Source organism: Protopterus annectens, chromosome 8.part0 (assembly GCF_019279795.1).
Source record: "Protopterus annectens isolate FY-2018-M chromosome 8.part0, PAN1.0, whole genome shotgun sequence".
NCBI lineage: Eukaryota > Metazoa > Chordata > Ceratodontiformes > Protopteridae > Protopterus > Protopterus annectens.
The window spans coordinates 347,855,206-347,875,908 of NC_056741.1; the positions used below are offsets into that span (position 1 = coordinate 347,855,206).

Sequence of the window (20,703 nt, forward strand, 5' to 3'; positions counted from 1 at the left end):
TGGACTTTCCCAGTTAACAAATGTTAAATAAATAAATATAGCTTGATTTTACCCAATATATGGCTCCTAGGGGCAAGAGGATGGCATAGATTTGTGCCCATACATTGAGTATTTTACAGATTGCCCCTGTCTACAAGGGACATAGGCACTACCCCAGGTGTGAATTTGCAATTTTCCATCCATTGATCCAAATTGCATTTAAAAAGGGCCAGAGAAGACTTCAGCTTAATATGAATAGAATGTCTGCTTCAAAGAGGAGGCAATCTCTGAGACATATATCTGTCTCTCCACCACATTTTATTTGAGTCGCTGATTAAGTTTAGATCCTTAGATTGGGTGACCTCATGCTGCTTGACTTGTGGATGTGTAGCAGCTCCATCACGGCTGGATTTATAAGTACCTTTCAGGTCAGTCATGGGTCACCCTGGGATAGGGCTTTTAGTCTATCTGTATAGGTTATTTTGTTCACACCCTGATTTTCTTTGTCAGGAACCTCTGAGGTCATTCCAGCTGCTGTAAGTATCTGGTCAAGTACATGCTAAATGGTGAATTGTACTTGATTACTGGCCTAATGAGGTCTGAGTACAGTGGGACTACAATTTCCTTAGCTCTGATACCATACCTTTACTTATAAGTTCTGCCACATAGAAGGACTTCTTCACCACTGTGGATACATGCCAGTCAAAGTTCAGGCTACTATCTATCTGTGTACCTACATCTCTCACCTCTGAGTCTACTCTTAGGTGTGTGCTGTTAATGTTGTAATTTGCAGGAGCATTTGACTTCCCAAAGGGTATGATAATGCATGTTTTTGCATTTAGTTTTATGCCATGGTTCTGGCACCAATCATTTGTCTGATCTAGACCCTCCTGAAGGGTATCTATATCACTGGGAGATTCAAGAATTGCCTCCAGCTTGCAATCATCACCAAACATTGTCATCCAGAAGCCTTCTACATTAGCCTTGATTTCAGAGAAGTATATTCCAAACAGGAGTCATCCCAGCACTGAGTCCTGTGGCACACTACTAGTAATTGGCCTTTTGCTGGATCTGGATTCACCCACTTTAACCACATGTTCTGTCCGTAAGCCAACTGGCTACCCATCTGGTGATGTAGGGATTTATGCCCAGTTTTGTGAGTTTATTTATAATACCTGAGTGGGGAATTGTATCAGAAAGCCATGGTCAGGTTGAGGTAGGTAGTATGTACTGTTTTTTACCCTCATCCATGGCCTTAGTGACTTTCTCAAAGAAATCCACCAGATTCAGTAAGTATGATGGGCCCTTGACAAAGCAAAATTGGGTTGGGTCCAGTGTTTGGAGGTTTCCTATGTCATATTTATCAGGTACATGTTTATTCTTTCCATGGCCTTACATATAAGACTAGTTAAACATATGGATCTGTAATGTCCTGGGTCAGTAGATGTCCCCTTTTTACACGGAAGGATGGCTGTTGCTGTTCTCTACTCTATCAGGACACAGCCAATCCAGAGATTCTAATGGCCCTGATAAGTCCTAATTTAAGCTGTTTAAGAGGCAATGTGGTATATTGTCAGGCCACAATGAAGCTGTGTTTTTAACTTTAGACAGCACAGTGGCAATCTGTTCTTTGGTGATAATTGATGGTGGAGTAGTGGAGGGTATTTCTTGGTGGAGAACTGGGAGTGATGGAAAGGAGAAATTTCATCTATGTTAAAACTTCTAAAAGTGATACTCTTAAGAAACAGCTGGTTGTAAAAAATGTCTAAGATTCTAACCATGTAACTGTCAGTTTTAACTCTGTACAGTAAGTATGCTTTACCAACCAACAAATCATTTACTGACAGGAGTGCAGCTTACACAACACCTGCCATGTTGTACAGTCATCACTGCTTTCCCTGCCTGCCCTGTGGCTATACATTATCTCCTAGCCTATGAAGGTTGAGGCATTTATTGCAACATATTACATAACTGAAAGTCAGTTATCGCCTTTGAGATACCTATACGCAATTTTCTCTCATAAGCCACATTTCAGTCTCTAGTCACTTTAGTCTTTTCTCTTTGTTCGATACTATTTCCTTTCTTTTTCCTTACAGTAATATTCAGATGATCCAGTTCAGATTCAAGTAGTGATAACAATTCTGTATGCCATCAAATCCTTCTCTGTAGGTCACTAGTCTCTTCTGTTTCTCCAACTACTTTAAAATTTTCCATAATTTGGCAGTGACTGAGACTCACCAAGCTGCACAAAGCCGACTCATTATTTCCTTCTCTTGTTAATGTTTCCACAAATTGCTCAAAGCTGCCTTAAATATCCAACTTTTACAACAAAATGGAGGAGTGCTAGAAAAAAATTAAAAAGAATCAGCCTGCCATCCCAGGAACCTACTGCCTCCATGATAGGCAACGTACTGCATCATTAAAGAGAAAAAAAATGTAATTCTTGTTTCTGCTCTAGCATCAGCATTCATACTGTTGTCCATATTTTCTCTGCATTAGTTTTCAGTCCCTCTGATGTTATAATATGAGCAATGTATTTCAAACTTCCAATTAATTTTATATTTGCTCTGACAACTTGAAATTATATCATCTAATTTTATTCAGCAGCTATATTCGTCTCTTGTAATTCTCTTCCTGTGTTTCATTTCACACTAACATATCATCCGTTATTCTTATAACATCTTCCAAGCCATTAGTTACTTTGACAACAGCCTTTTGCAACATTCCTGCTGCTGATGAAATACAGAGAGATATAAATAAGTTGTGCCATCCTACTGGCTTAGTAAATGCACAGAATTTTTAGTTTTGTTCATCTAGCATTATCTACCAAAATCTCTAATTTTTATCTAGTACTAAAAAAATTTAGTATTGACATTCTGGAGGCCACTTTATCAGCTGTAAACAGTGGATAATGCTGCCCTTTTAATCACTTTGTTCAGATCTTGTAAATAAATAAAAATGCAAAGTTTACATTTTTTTGCAACAGTGGTCATACTATTCTCTATTCTCTTTGCTCTTATTGTTTCTTTATTATAGCTATGATTTCCAAATGCTTCAGTTTATATTATGCTTTCTTTCTCATTGCAACAGGTCCTTTCCTGACTGCATGCCTCAATTGTATGGGATATTCTCCTGGCACAATAACAAACTAGTAATAACCAACACTGCTGTTAAATAGAACAATGACCAAAAAAAACAAAAGTTTGAGCAACCTTTATCAAAAACACTTGTTTTGATAAAGGTTTACAATAACAAACTAGCCTAGTCATGTAGGATTTCCACTGAGTTATTCAGACTGCATTAGCTTGTTTTCTGTTTGCAAAAGTGTTGTTTGTTCAATATTGCTGTAAAATAACAATATTAGGCTAGCAAATAGAATTGTTTTCTGTGGGGAAAAGTGACAGGCTGAGATGTTTGCAATTGTCTTTCAGTAAATCAAGCAGACAGCTGTATTAAGCTGAGTTAAATGTGTAAATTAAAACTAGCTGTTCTTACCACTTACAATGCAAAATGTGTACAGATTTGCAGTGCTTAAGTTTAGTGCTCCTTAAAGTGACAGTTCAGGTCAAGAGAATGTATGACATTATTTGGACTTCCAGGGTATGTGACTATTAAGATGGGAAAACTTGCATTAAGACAGAAGAAACTCAGGAAATACTGCCTTAGACTTAGCAGAGAGAGAAAGAGAGAGAGAGAGAGAGTGAGAGAGAGAGAAACTGTTAAGTTTAGTTTATTCCTTCTTTCTGAATTGTGAACACATGAGCTATATTCCTGGATAGAGCTCCTGCTAGAATATATATGCCATGAGAAACCCTGCAGCTGCTGTTTGGTTGTACAAGTCAGAGGTAGATTGAAAAGCAGGTATCTTTAGCTACCAGTACTGAAATTTCTAGATAAGCTGTTAGAATCTTTATTTAAGCCATCTTTCCATTTAAATATACATACTTGATATTTCTTTGTGCAACATTAAAACTAGTGTGCATTTAATCAATCAAAGCCCAAAAATACGAAGGACAGTGATTCATAATCAATTAAAAATAATTAAAAATCTACTATTAAAAACACTTCCAACTGCATTCTCTACTAAGACCTGTGGAGGATAAAGTGCTAAATTTCAAAATAAAAATTGATTCCTGCCTTCTCAACTTGCTTTTTATACCACCTGTACCTAAATATTCACTATTCACCTGTTCCAAAATAGTAGCTTGTAGTCCCAGTGGACTACCATTATGATGTTTTTGAAAATGAAGGGCTATAGGACTTTCCTTTTTTGATGCCTCAAATATGTTCTTTTAGTCTTGTCAAGAAATTTCCTTTGCTTTCCCCTACATACAATTTTTTACATGCACCCCATTTTTAATTGATTAATTATATAATTATGTAATTGGAATGTGTATTTAAAGGGCATGTGGGTAGATGGAAGTATACTCTGTAAAGGCTTAACAGCTGAGGTGCTAGAGATTTCACTTCTGTTTTTTTTTGTTTGTTTTAATAAAGTGTATGTTTTATGTGGTTCACTGGCTTTTGTATTTTTGTGGTTTTGATTGATTGGTGTGAGTAGTGGTGTATATCATAGTGTGTATTTCATTTTGCAAAGTGCCTCAGAAAAATTTCAAATTTCACATATCAAGTCTTTCACTTCAACAATACCAAACAGAGAGGGTGTGATACTCTTCCCTTTCATATTTCTGTTCATCAACATGGAAATTCGTTTGAACATATTTTTTTCCATTTATACACTTTATAGAAAAATATCCATTTTGCTCAGATTCTACATAATCCATCTGTGAGAAGCATGCATTAAGTTACATTAAATTTTTTACATCCATTATTTTTATTTTGATAATATATATTGCCATTATTTCTCATTTTTGTTTTATTATTAACTCAGACTTTATCTGATACACATTCATCTCATAAATTAATTATTTTATGAGTGCACTAGTGATTTCACTTGCTCTACACAAATCTATTGGTTTTGATAATTTTACATCTTTCTGTTACACCTGCCCTTGTTTTATCATTTATTATACAACAATAATTATATCTCTTATTAAAGAATCAGGTTGTTTAGGAAATATGGTATAGTACTGTAAAAATGGGTATATATCATTTGAACGAAAGTTCTAAAACTTGAATGCTGTAAGCAGTGAAAATGCCAGACATCGATGTGTGTTTTGTGAGATCGCAAAACAGTAAAGGTCGGGAAATTTGCCCTTTCCTCACTGTAGTACGATTTTGGAGTTAGTATATATAATTACCGGGGTGGTTGAAGACACAGCCCCCCCACAATAAAGGGTTCGATTTCATGCATTTTCGCTGTTTACAGCATTCAAGTTTTTGAACTTTCGTTCAAATAATATAGACCCTAAAGAATAAACGTCCAATAAATGGTAAATTCACTCTGGTCTAACAATAATTGCTGAATTTTTCATCATATCTTACTAAGCTGTCTTTCTCTTTTTAAGAAGGAGTAAAACAGCTAAATATCTTTATCACTCCTTCTCCAGCGATATGCAGGAATGTGGCATACTGAAGCTCTTCAGATTTTCAGATAATCCACTGGCAAAGAGGAAAAAGTCAAATTTCTGGACTCTAAGGTTACAGTTCTCTGCCCTGAAGTACAAGAATTCTAAGGGAGCTATATTTTGACTGAGAAATACATTTCTGCAGTATTAAACATAGAAGCCATTTAAAGCAAATACATTTTTCATTTCTGCAGCTATACTTCTTCAATTCTTGAAAATATGTTAATCAGTCTGACACCATGTTATGACAAGAAGCTTAATAAGTAGCACACACAACATCTCTGTGAGATCCATACCCTGACAGACTTCTCTTCAACTAACGGTGTACCGCACAGCGTGTTAATAACTGCCATTAGATGATCAGTATCAAAGCTACATATCCACATATGCTGGTAACATCTCATCTGATATATGAAAACAGACGCTTTAAAAATCTGATAAAACAGAACGTTGTTTACCAATGCAGATCACATAAACATAGAAAACTTCAACAATAATATAAATGTGTTTCCATATGGATGTTAGAAGAAAAGTTTGTATATATCATCAAAAGATGGTCCAAATGTCAAACAATCTGGAAAGCCATTCTTCCATAGGGGGTTACAGCATTCTGTTTTTTTCATCTAGGATTTAAAACCATTGCGCAACCATAGTACTCCATGGTGCAATGTAAGGTACAACGAGTCATGCTGGAATTTGTTCCTACCTGACTACAACATTTTGAACCTCTGTTGTCATCCTCAGGACCAAACCTAGGCAATCAGGAACAAATGGCATTATACTTAGCACATTTTGTTATCATACTGGTTGTTGACAAGTCTTGAGAATGGTCTTCCCCATGAAACCTGTAGCATCTCAGTTGACAGAATTTATGTGATATAATCTCAGTATATGTCTGCCATTAACAGACAAAAGAAAACCCTGATGGAAAAGAGAATTTTAGGTAACAAAGAAGTATGAAGGAGTACCATAAACCAATGAAAAAGGAGAAATGTTGCTCACTACCAGGTTATTGGGGTCTATATTAGAACACCAAAAATTCAAAATGTTGAGTGTTCTAATATCGAACCCTAGCAATAAAAAAAAAAACATTGAACATTCGGAACCGCAAATTTTTTCCTAGGGAAAAAATTTGCTGTTCCAAAACACATACACACAACATAAGCACACCAAACAAACAGCAATCCACACACATACACCTAAACTCTAACACCTAACCCTACAGTAAACTATACAAACACCAGTAATTATCCACTTACTTTAACATAAACCCTAACCCTAAGGTCCGTCACTATCGCACAGTCACCTCACCCGCGCCCTAACCTAAATCACCTAACCCACCCTAACCCACATCTCTACACAATCTCACACTTACCTGACCCGCGCCCTAACCCTAACTCACCTAACCCGCCCTAACCCACACGTCCACACAATTGCACACTTACCTGAACCTGACCTGTAACTTTCTACCAGAGCACTGAAAATACCAAAGCAACAGAAACAGACAACCAAATTCTTTCCCTAGGAAAGAATTTGGTTTCCTGTTACTTCGATATTTTCAGCTTTTGCTGAAAACGGGTCGATATTAGAACACCCAACATTTCAAATGTTTGGTGTTCTAATATAGACCCGGTTATTGGAATCATAGCACACCAGCAAGTTTTACTTAGATAGCTCAGCCTAAACAATGCTGAATGAGAAAAGTCTGACCTTTGGGGAAACCATCTGATGGACTGAAGAATGCAGAGACATACAACTTTATACTGAGGTGCTCTTTGATTTCTATACTGCACAGAATATTTTAAACTAATCCTCAACAAACAAATTCATTTTGAATGTAGGCAACCATACCTGCACTGCATGGGGCATTGTATTCTACACGTGCTTCTTCTCCTGCAAGAAAAATAAATGGAAAAATTATACAATATTTGCACATTTGAAGAAGAGACATTCTGTATTTTTGATTCAGTTATTCAACTTTTCAGATCATGATATCACCTCTCAAACATTAGTAAATGCATGTAGTTGTTTACTCCCAACATTTTAGTGGCAGACATAATTTCCTTTGCAATTATTTTCAGAGCTACTATGTTCTCTAAATCAGTTATAGTATTGTTGTGTCTTTCGGTTTTTCCCGGTTAGGGGTCGCCACAGCGGAACTCCGGTCCACTAATGATTGGTAGTTGATTTTTATGTGCCGAGTTACCAGCCCTGATGCACAACCTTCAATGAAGGTACACTCATTCACGCATGTCTACACGTAGAAGATGCTCTAGCTGAGAATCGAACCGGACAGCATCTTACTGTGAGGCGACAATGCTACCGCAGCACCACCACAGTATATATATATATATATATATATATATATATATATATATATATATATATATATCTTGACAAATATAGTATTTTGAATTAACAATAGTCTCAGATAAGCAACATATGAGAATAAAATTTGTAATTAAATATAGTAGATATATTATTCCAGTTTGCTCAGACATTTGAGTTTTTTCTAGTCAAAACCTGACACTATAGAGTTGCTTTATTTAAATCCCACCAATCAACAGACACAAACTTTCCCTTGGAAGCACTTAAGCATTAAAACAACAGTATGTCTTTCCTGGAGATTTATGAAAGGAGCCATGCAACTCATGCTAAAAAGGTCCTGCTCCCATAATACAGTATTTTGTCATTCAGAGACATGTTAGCTATGATGTAGCAAGACCTCATTACCAGCTAATTTGCATGTCTCTGAATTGCAGTTAGTACCACAATATGCAGGTCATTGTTGAGATGCATGTCATAGTAGGTAACTGCTGTGGCTGCATTGTGTACCCATAGGCATTCCCCCCAGTGACTCCTCTATACACACAAGTACACATTCAAGCAAGTGCACACATATACACACACACACACACACACACACACACACACACACACACACACACACACACACACACACTGCAGTCCTTCTACCTGTCCATGAGTTGTTTCCCTAACCCCCATCCATATTAAGGCAAAAAAAAATACAAAACTCCCTGGTTTCCACCCCACCCCCAATTCTTGTACTGCTACTGGTGCCATTATGATACAATTGTAATTTTGCTGGTGGCCAATGGTTCATGCTTCCCCCTGTCCTTCTACAACATGAACCATCAGTAGATAGACATGGCTCAATATAGCGATATGGTTGGGCCAACCATTCTGATCTACATGTCCAAACAGTTTCCTGAATTACTTGCTGTGTAGATGCATTCCTGGAGGCAGTCCTGGGAGAGAGAGAGAGACAGCACATGTCTAATTAGGATATGCCTCTCATCTGAACTGCCTTGTTAGGATACTATTATCAAGTGAAGACCTCCCAATGTTGTAGCAATAAAACGCTAGCAGCTACTTGGCCTGTGGTTCCTCCCACGTGGATTGTGTTACGCACCTTGTTTATCTCCATTCCTGCTATTTCCCAGTGCTTATAGTTGTCCGCTTTACCGCACCTTTTAAATGTAATAATTTTTAAGCATTGAATATAGAATATCATCTGTTTGAGACTGGACCTTACCCCATCTACGCTGTTTTGGATCATCTGTTCTTTAAAAAGGTAGTAAGGTCTGCCAATGTTATAATGTCCGGTACCATTATTAGCTAACATGGGGAGGCTTGGTACCATATTTAGCAGCTCAAAAGTCTCCGCCAGTACCTTATCTCAGTGTAAGACTTAACTAATTAGCTTTCATTTTTGTGTCGACCTGTGCTAATGGTCCATGGGAGTAACTCACAGCCCTACCAAGTAGTTGTTACCGGTGCCTTACTCTGCCAACTTGTCTGCCTTCTTATTTAATAGCTATCTCTAACCTCCTGCTCGAAATAGCTGTCATTTAACTCTATGAACTAGAGCTTTATGTTTTTACTACTATACCTGCATAGACTTGAGTGTTTGTTAAATTGATACTGATTGCATGCTAAACCTAGAATTAGGCTGGAGTGTTTTACATTGATACCTGACTGTAGCAGCGTTATCTTCACTGTGATTCATGCATAGTCCAGAGTGTTTTAATTGTTTTTTACTGTGTTTTCTGATCTAGCTTAGTCTAGAGTGTTCTTGTAAATTGTTATTTGATTGCATGTTCAGACCTGACTATTTTGCATTGATAGTCTGTAAATTAGTTTTACTCATATTTGTGAAATTATTGTCCTACCTCCTTTCTATTCTGTACACTTGAAGCTCTCTTTGTTGCTGTATTATAACTCAATACCCTTCTTCTTACTTCTTCACCCACCCAGAAAGCTAACTGCTACATTGCAAGAAGATACCTGCTTGGCTCTAGGAATCCCTTGATCACCTCTAGCCGTGCAAAGTGGACCTCCCTTTTGGTACCCAGTGCTCTCACCTGTTTCTACAGAACTTCTAAGTATGTCTCTCTATTGACTCATACTGTAAACTAATTAAACTTTTTTGACCCACATTGTAAGCTAAATTAAACATTTTGTCCTGTTAGTTTATCTTGTATACTATTTTTAGCCACTGAGTCAGGGTAACCAGCAGCCAGACTCCTTTCCCTTGACTAAACACCTCCTTGCTAGATGATGACTTCTCCACCTACTTATCTTCCGTGTCACCTTCTGTAGTATCCATTTCTGCCCACCAGGTGGCAGTATACCTCTTCCTTGTACCCTTACTCGCTCCCCACAATCTAATAGTCTTATTTTCCTGTATCCCACTCCTAATAGTCTACTAGTCCTATCTCACTGTATTCGTCATCTTATATCTCTCGGACATTCACAGTTGCCCTCCTTTCCTCTCTCTACTCCTACCCTGCCCATAATCAGCACCTTTCACTTTCACTGCTACCATTACAGTTTAAGGTTTCTTAATCTCCCCTTGCACTATCCTCTCTTTTATACCTGCCTGCTTTACTAGCAGCTACTTACCTCCTCATCTGTCTTTCTCTTACTAAATGGTGCTTACTGATTGCCTCTGCTGAATCCTCCACTACTTGCTGTAGCCCCGCTCCGTTCGCCCTGCGGGCTCACTCCGCTCCCCTACCCTACCCCCATTTCCCACCCACCCCCAGCACCTCTACCTTTATTTCCCCAAAACCACACCCACTACCACTTTACACCAATCATTACCATTACTTGTGACACACCCACTCCCTATCCCACCTTACTACATATTCATTCTCCTCCCCAAAACTATCACAACTAGCCAATAGTTTCCATTTTCTCTCATTACCCACTCCAAAACCACACACCCCTCCATACATAAAATACACTCCTTCCCTTCCTACTATTTAACTACTTACCAATTCTCATATACATATCTCCCTCTTATATCCATACATAATTCAACGACAACTTTACACCTCTAAGCAAACTCATCTCATCATGTTTTTAAAACCCTCATTCATCCCCTGTTTACTACTACTAGTTCTTAATTTATCCTATCTTTACTACCTCACCCAACCTACTAACCCCTACCACTTACAATCCTTCCATGTAACCAACCATCTCAATTCCCCTCTCTCATACTCTCACACTCCTATTTCTCCCCATCTGTATCCTATAAAACACCTCCTACTCTTCCCATACAAACTCATCACATCTCCAAATCAATCAACCCCTATAGTAACTAGTAAATCCTTCAGAACTTTAATAGAACCTAGTAAATTCAGTAAACTGTCTAATTACCTATCCAATGCAATCCTACATCTGATAACCACTTTATTATCAGGTGATATCCATCCTAACCCAGGCCCCACCACCTCATCCACTATAGACAAGTCCATATTACTTACTTCTTTAAACTCCCAAAGTATAGCAAACAAAGTCCCTAACCTCCATGCCTGGCTAATACATAATAAACCTGACATCCTATCCATCTCTGAAACTTGGTTAAAACCCCATATAAAAGATTCTGAAATAACTCCACCAAACTATTCTATCATCAGAAAAGACAGGTCCCACAAAAAAGGTGGAGGAGTAGCTCTCCTATACTCATCTTCCTTATCAGTTACTCCCTACAATAAACCTATTCCACACTTTAACAATGCTGAATTACTCCTCACACTACTGCAAGTTAATAAACACAAACACATATGTATAGCTTCCCTCTATATCCCTCCAGGGGATAATATTTCCACATTAGAAGACATCCTCTCCTGGCTCTCTAACAACATTAGCAATGAAACAATAATCCTAGGAGACATGAATATTAACTGGGCCTCTATTCAGTCTCCTAAAAACCCTCTTAACATCAACCTCTACAATTTTATACAACTAATCAATTCTATAATTCACCCGTCAAAAAACCTCTCTAGCAGCAGTATTCTAGACTGGATTCTAGTCTCTCATCCCCATTATTTCTCCAACAGTGACACTCTTCCCAATTCCCTCAGTGACCACATACCCATCTTCACTCATCGACTCCCCCAACTTCTACATCACACCCATAACTATATTACTATCCGTAACCAAAAAAATGTTAACTCAATAGCCTTCTCAAACTCTCTAAAAGCAATAAATTGGAATTGTCTAAAAACATTACCTCTAGATGACGCTGTTTCCTACTTCAACTCAACATTCTTAGAACTACTAGACTCCCATGCTCCATTAAGGACCAAGAGAGTAAAAATTAAAACTGACCCTTGGCTCACCAAAAACACTCTATCAACAATGCGGCACAGAGATAAAGTCTGGGCACATTACCAGAAAAACAGGAGTCCCACAATCCATAATGAATACAAAACACTTCAAAATAAAGTAAAAAAGCTCATCATATCTGATCGACAAAATTATTTCTCCATACTACAAAATAATAATAAAACAAACCCTCAAAAATTCTGGAAAGGTATCTCCACTCTCCTTAACCCCAGCAAACCTGACACCCCCACTCCAGACCCTAACGCTCCTGATATTAACTTAGCTAACCAATTTAACTCTTTCTTCATTGATTCTATTTCTAAACTAACATCTACATTCTCAGACACCACCACATTCCCCATTACTACACCATCCCCTACCTACACTCTACCCAGCACTACTACCACTCCCACTGTACCATCTAGTAACTCTCCACCCTCCACCTCTTCTCCAACTCTTTCTCAACATCATCATCACCCCTTAATAGCCCCTCTTCCCACCCCCTCTATTCTCATTAAAACCTATACCCACTTCCACTATAAAGAAACTCCTTCTGAAACTGAAGCCATGCACTAATGCTCCAGATAACATCCCTTCTTACTTTCTCAGCATAGCTGCAGAAGTAATCGCCTACCCCATTAGCATTCTTATCAACTGCTCTATCCAAGAGCATACTGTACCCCAAATCTGGAAAAAGGCCTTTATAATACCCTTACATAAAGGAGACAACAATAACAATGTATCTAATTTCTGCCCCATCGCCATCTTGTCTCCCATATCCAAACTCCTAGAAAAGTGTATCCAACAACAACTCCTACCACATCTCTTAGATAATCATTTAATAACTCCCACACAACATGGGTTCAGACCAAATCATAGCACTATGACAGCCATCCTCTCCTTCCTTGAAACTGTAAATAAAGCCCATGACTCTGGCCAAATTGTTTCTACCCTACTACTTGACCTCTCTAAAGCCTTCAACACTATCTCACACAACCTACTCATAATTAAACTCTCAAAACTTAACCTATCTCAATCTACATTAAATTGGTTCTCCAGTTACTTATCCAACAGATATCAAGCTGTAAAATGAAAAAGGCCACCTCCTCATTTCTTAATACCCTTACCAGAGTTCCCCAAGGATCCATACTGGGTCCCCTTCTCTTTAATATATTTATAAACAATTTCCGCACTGCTATCCCATTCTCAAACATTATCCAATATGCAGATGACTCAACTATTATCTGCTCTGCTACATCCATTCCCACACTCCTAAAGCTTACTCAAGAGGCCTTTTCAACCACTGAGCAATGAATGAAGTCACTTCCATCAATACGAACACATTCTCTATTACTAGTCAAAATAACTCACCTCTGGATCTGGTGTCAGAGACTAAGCTACTTGAGGTCCAAATTGATAACCAGCTCAAATTTAATTCCCACCTACAACATAATATAAAAAAAAACCAACAAAAACTAGGCATGCTCTACCGACAAAACCATTACCTTACACCTGCCACTAAGATCACTCTTTCTACTTCCTTTCTTATCCCCTCCCTTCTCTATGGTGCTCCACTCCTTTGTAACCTACACTCATCTCTAAAAAAACAACTTTTCTCTTGCTACAACAAAATAGCCAAATTTGCCACCAGCCAGAGGTCCTACACCCACCACTGTTCCTCACTCCAAAAACTAAAATGGCTAGAACTACCCAATCACCTAACCTATACCCAACTAAGTCTTGCACATAAGCTCATTTTCAACCCCTCCCTCTGTCCCTCCCTTTCTACTGCCTTTAAAATGTACCTCCCCGATAGAGTACTAAGAACCAACAATCAAAATCTACTAGACGTTCATAAACCAACTCGCCCCCCAGGTAAAAATCTTCTATCCTATGGCCTAGCTCGCCTACCACCAACCATTCGCACAACCTGTAATCATTTCATCTTCAAAAAATCCCTTCATTCACATCTACTATCCCAGTGGGAATGCTCTTGTTCCCACCCCTTATAATTAAACACTAACAAAGTCCATCTTCCTCCTCACCAGCAACTTTCCTATTATTTTGCTCTAACTCATTCATTATTCTATTATCCTTATAGAATTTCCAAAATTGCACTAGCCTGCAACTCTTCATGAGTATGCTTCCATATATACATGACTTCTCAATATCTACTTTGCAATATTCTTCATGTGTCTGTATCATCTGTAGTTTCATCACAGGTCTGTACTACTCCTAATTGTTTTGAAGTACTATTTGAAATTGTAAAAGTGAATCTCAACTCTTTGTATTTGTAAGTTTCATCACTAGTCTGTATTACTCCTAATGATACATGTACTATTCGAAATTAAGTGAAACTTAATTTTTGTATAACTATCATTAATAAGCTACTATAACCTAGATTGCTTTGGAGCTTTTCTCCCCAGGACTCCATTGAAAATGGGTTCATTTTGGCCCAATAGACTATCCTTGTAAACCAACTACAAATAAAATAAAATAAAATAAAATAAATAAATACTGCATGGCTGCGAAGCCAGACCTACACAGTGTTGAATGCCTTCATGCTGGAGCATTGTTTAGCACTGTGTTAGGGTTGTTTCTGAGTTCAAAAAGGTTACTGTGACATGTGCATGAAGGTGCATATGTCAAGCATAACCTTTATGCATTCTGCCTTAGTGATCTTCTTTATTTCTGCTATTATTTCCATCGAATGCAATGTAGTCCTGTCACAACACTTCTAACATCATCATTTTTCACATTTCTTTTAATTTATTAAAGAGGTAAGCTTACTAGGTATAATTACTATTTTCTATGAAGACCTATAGCCATATAGCATATATGTATATATGTGAAGATTGAAGGAATTACGGGCAGTGACACTTGGAAGAGTTTATTAGCAGTTTATTGCTCTGAAACTTACCAGATCAGTTTTTCTTTATTAAAACTCTCCTTAAATCAGCTCTCAGTGAACTTAAATAAAATGTTTTTAATTTTTGTTATTAGGAGAAAGATGTCCTTCTGCAGGATTAGACACCAAGCTTACTTACTACACTGTAAATAAATAATACTGTTGTTCCTTGTGTCCTGGAATCTAATAATATAGAAATATGCCTGCTGCTTACTATATGTATTCATCACAAAATGTTTTCTTCTAGAATTTTTTCTCTCTTTAACAGAAACATTTAGATGTAAATCCAGCAGTACTGATAACACCAGAAAAAAATACTGGATATATTTTAATAACTTTTGCCAGCACCTGTCAGTATTAATAGTCACTATCAGTCTCATTGGAGATTTCACTCTTGATCCAGGAGATCTGCCATAAAGTGCAGAGTTAAAAGCAAGGATTAACATCATAGTTGTTTGAGCATGCCAAATCTTCAACATCAGCAGAAGAAAAAGAAGGGTATCCTGTATGGCAAAAAGGTGTTTAATTTGTTTGAAGTAGACAGAGAGTAATAGTTTATTATTTGCCTTTGTTTACCGGGAAAGTCCAACTGGGTAGTCCCCATTTTCAGTGGAGGTCAGTAGCATATATTTTAAAATAATGTTGCACATCATAAATTAAAGTCAAACATTCAGGGATAGAAGTTGATACATTAACATATACACATAGGTTCATAGGTGTTTACTAGGCTAATGATCACAAGGGCCTTTTTAAGCCTAGCCATGCATCATACATCTCTGACAAGTTCTGCTACCCTGATACGTGTAAGCAGGAGTTTGGGAGATTAAATATTTACAAGCAGGGCCTGGAATATGAACTATTTACAGGTTGCCTGTGTGCATTAGAGACACAGCTGCCAAACCAGGGATGAATTTCCTGTTCCCTATTCAATTATCCAAGTTGCACTTGAATCGGGTTAGGGAGGATCTCTGCTTCATATGGATGGGGAGCTGGTTCCATAGATGGGGTAGTCTGTAGGATACATACCAGTCTCTCTAGCAGATCCTATTTATATCACAGACAAGGTTTAAATCTTTAGAATGGGTAATTCTGGTGCTGTTTGTTTTATGGATATCCAGAAGGTCCAACAGAGTGGAGTCTGACAATGCCCTGTCTGCCAGGCATACATCTCCCCTCAAAAGCCTGTATGAGAAAGAATACAAGGATAGGGCCTTGAGGCATAGAAAATTTTACTTAAGCCCTGTATTCTTTTAGTGTGAAACCTCTGTGGACATTGCAATTGTTGGATATGCCTGGTTAGGTACATACCAAAGGGGGCATTATACTCAATGATAGGTCTGATGAATGCCTAATACAGTGGAACAATGACTTCCTTTGACTTAGATGCCATACCTTTATTTATAAATTGCTCAACATAGAATGATTTCCTCACTACTGTAGACACTTGATGGTCAAAGACTAGATTACTACCTATGTATGTCCCTATGTCCCTGACTACTGGGTCAGTTCTAAGGGCTGTGTTGTAAATATGATAGTTAGTGGGGTGGATGACTTCCCAAAGGATATTATTATGCATTTATTGGCACTTAGTTTTAGTCCATGGCTCTGACAGCAGTTGTTTGTCTGTGTTAGCCCATCCTGGAGAACATTGGCGTCAGTGTAGAATTCAATGACAGCTCCTAATTTGCAATCATCTGCAAATTTAGTCAGCCAGAGACCACTGACATTGGCCTTGACTTCAGAGAAGTAAATGGCAAAAAGAAGCGGTCCAAGGACTGATCCTTGAGGGACTCCACTCATGACTGACCTCTTTGTATTGGTGGACTCCCCAATTCTAACTTCCTGGGTCCTGTCTGTGAGCCAGTTGGCTATCCACCCGGTGACATATGAGTGCGTACCTAACCTCTTGAGTTTGTCAACAATGCCCGAGTGTGGTATTGTGTCAAATGCCTTAGCCAGGTCAAGGGAGGCAGTGTGAACCATTTTTCCCTCATCCATTGTTTTGGTTACCATCTCAAAGAAGTCCACCAGCTTGAGTAGGCATGATCTGCCCTTGACAAAACCAAACTGGGTGGGGTCCAGTGACTGGAGGTTTACTATATCTCTATTGATAATTTCCATGACAATTTTTCCATGGCTTTACATATAAAACTAGTGAGACTTATGGGTCTGTAGTTTCCAGGGTCTGTAGATGACCCACCTTTGGGCAGAGGGATGACTGTTGCTATTCTCCATTCATGAGGCATGAAGCCTGTTTAGAGGCTACAGTTAAATAGTAATTCCATAGGCCCTCATTGATCATGTTTCATGTTATTTAGAAGGCGTCCTGTGATATTGTCTGGGCTCATTGATGCAGTATTCTTGGTCTTAGAGAGAGAGCATTAAGTACCTATTCCCTAGTAATAGTAGGGGGAGTTATATTTGATGGTATTTCCTGAGGGAAAGTTGAGGGGGAGAGATGGGTAAAGTTGGACCTGGGTTTATGAGCCAGAAAGTTTGCTATATTTTCTGGCTCGGTATAGGTGATTCCATTTACAATGAGCTCTGCACACAATTGTGTATTGCCTTTGAGGCTGTGGACATAGCCAAATAATGTTTTGTGGTTTTCCTTGGCCTGGAAGGCCAAACTTACTTCAAATTTGTTTTTGGTAGACTTCTTTTATCCCCTGAGTTCTTTGTTTAGTTTGATGAGAGTGTTTTTTTCCTGCTGGGTTCTGCACTCCTAATTTTTGCCATGATTTTCTTCCTTTTGTTGTATAGCCTATTGATTTTGTGATTCCACCAGGACGGCTTGTTTTTTGAGTTAGTTCTGTACTTCTTCCTGATCGGTACAGCTACCTCTATTCAGCTATTAACATGCTTGCAAAGGGTTTCTGTGAACAGTTCTGCATAGGCAGCAGTGTTTTCAGGGTTTATGGGAGCTTGGCATTTTGCCAGGTTATCACTTAATAGCAAGAGGCTAGCCTTAGTTAGAGTAGTTCCTGAATATTCTAGGTTTAGTTCAAGGTCCAGGTTTTACTTTTACTTCAAAGGAGACCATTTTGTGGTCTGACCTTACCAGGGAAGTAGGGGATGTGCAACATTCTCCTATATTAGTGAGCTGTCTGTTGAATATAACTTTAGTTAGCTTGTGTAGAATTTTATGGTTGGGCAATCTCACTGGTGGTTTTCTAGTACTTTTCTGTATCTTTAAAACAGTTTATTAATTTTGTGGAAGCTTTTGAATAGTGTTAGGATTATTTTAACAGTGTTTTTCTTTTTATGCTTTTTGCTTCCAATGCCTGCAACCATCAGAGCTAGCTTCTGTCAGTCAGATGACTAATTTGTTTTCGATACACTGTGATGAGATTCAACCAAAAGCTCCAGAATTTAACCAGTAATCAGACTTTGTTCAGTTTTTTTTTTTTGGGGGGGGCTTTTTGCTAGTCTCCACTGCACGTGAATAGAAGCATGGAGAGTTCACCATACAATGGTCATCAGCAAGGGCATATCACTTATTTCCGTGACTGAAGTAGCCACCTTAAATCCAGTGCTCTAATGAAGAGTCAACTCTCCAGTGGGGGATTCAACCACAGGAATGTGCACCCTAGGTACATGCTTCCTTACACTCTCCCAGCATGGAGAGGTAAGCCACCAAAGCCACATAATTCCTCTACCTCTCCTCATCATTTCCAACAGGAGCCCATTCCACTAATAAAACTCATGTTGTCTGGATCACAATATTGGTTTTGTCCCAATATGTCAGTGGAAGAGGATTACTTTAATAGTGCTTGGTGGTTCAATCTAGTATAGTAATATTATAAAGTTAGTGTAATATTATTTAGTGTTTTTTAGGTCTTATTTCTTAATAATACCATTTGTGATTGGCTAGTTGTAATCTGAGTTTTATGCATACCTCCCAACCTTCCAGATTTTCACAGAATGTCCTGATTATTGCCACATATTTTGGTCTGTCCCGCATAGAACTTGTGGCTCATAGAGAACTGAAATCATTAAATAATGACAGACATTTTGTTTCTGACTTCACATCCTTCAGAAAATGCATCATAATTCAAAAATTGTCAGTCTAGGAAGCTTCTAAGTTTATAAGAGCAATATTTAAAATCTGTCTCTGTTTTTTTACCGTTGACCCACACATTATTTTTGGCTTTGTCCAGATTTATTGTGCTATGAGGTTGAGGGGTATGTTTTTATGTTTTCTGTTAATTTGTTTATTTTTTCATGGGTTAAGACAAGAGATGTTTTTTGGGGTTAATTTATGCAAGGATAGCTGTTACTGTAGGACTCTCATTCATTCTCTGCCCACATAATCCCAGTTCAGGTTCATGGAGGAGCTAGAACCTATTTCAACACATTATGGGACCTTGGGGTGAAAAAATCCTGAAGATTTTTTCTGACCTGCCCAGGATATACACATACAGTCACACACACAGCAAGCATGTCAATGGGCAATTTGGAGGATTGAGAGATCAGCTATAGCACATAAGGTGGAAACTAGATTGCCTAGTGAAAACACATGTGGTCACAGGGAAGCAAATCTTACAACTCTTCCACTGTGTTACCCCATATGGGGCTTTATTGCTGTTGCTGCTTTTTTTAAAGTCACAGCTAGGTTATTTGTTACTCTGGGTAGTCTTCAGACTAGCACAACCCATCAACCCAAAGGTGATGACAAAAAAACGGTCCTCCACACCTTTGCATTTATGCAAGCTCTGTGCTAATGTTATACTGCTAAACACATTTCTTTCAGCAGTCACAATAACAACTATGACTGCTGAAATGAGTGCCAGCACTTCACTCATGCCTGATGGGCAGTTCTTTAATGCTGCCAGTTGTGTTGTGGCCACTGTAATTTTTGGGTCCATCATCCTCTTCCTTATACCCTAGTTCTTCTTTTGTTTTGTCCTGGTTAGGGGTTGCCACAGTGGAACAAAGGTCTGCAGAATGATTGGCAGTGGAGTTTTATGGTGTTGAGTTGCCAGCCCAGTCCTCAACCTTCCACAGAAGGCTTACACATGCACACACTCATACCTAGGGCCAATTTAGAGTGTCCAATCCACCTACAGCATGTCTTTGGGATTTGGGAGGAAGCCAGATAACCCGGAGGAAGCCCACGTGACCGCAGGGAGGGCATGCACAGAAGGCACCCTAGCAGAGAATCGAACTGGAGAAGCTCTTGCTGTGAGGTGGCAATGCTAACCGCTGCACCACCATGGCCACCCCCTTCCTTATAACCTACTTATAGTACTTTTTTTACTGTTTATACAAATGTAGCTGAAGATTGCTAACTGAATAGGGCTGGCAATGGTGACAGGTGATTGATAACAGTCATAGCGTGGTGATAAACTATCATATGATGTGCACAGACAGAGAATAATAAAAATATCTATTCCACATGCCACATACATTTATTTATCACACCCTTTATTAGTGCACGTTGTTTAGGTAGGAAGAAAGAAAAAATATGTAGACAACTAGATGGATGGACAAATAAGTAAGTTGCCAGTTTTTGTAGGAGGAAAAGCTAGACTACAGGATTCATTAAGTGTACAATGTTCTGAGTGAAAAGACAACACAAGCATACCTCACATCTTCTTCCTTCTAATTTTAGTTTTCCTACTGATTTTCTTTCAGCTTTAAATACTGAGGGGA

The 20,703-nt window shown here is 38.4% G+C and overlaps 1 protein-coding gene across 3 annotated transcripts in view; it reads right to left on the bottom strand.

Moving 5' to 3' along the window:
* LOC122808802 (alpha-2-macroglobulin-like) overlaps window positions 1–20,703 on the bottom strand; it is a 476,844-nt gene that overhangs the window by 33,740 nt on the left and 422,401 nt on the right. For all 3 annotated transcript variants that reach the window (XM_044079853.1, XM_044079854.1, XM_044079855.1), the window contains one exon: window positions 7,359–7,400. In XM_044079853.1, the coding sequence (XP_043935788.1) occupies window positions 7,359–7,400 (42 nt within the window). The remainder of the gene's footprint in view (window positions 1–7,358; window positions 7,401–20,703) is intronic.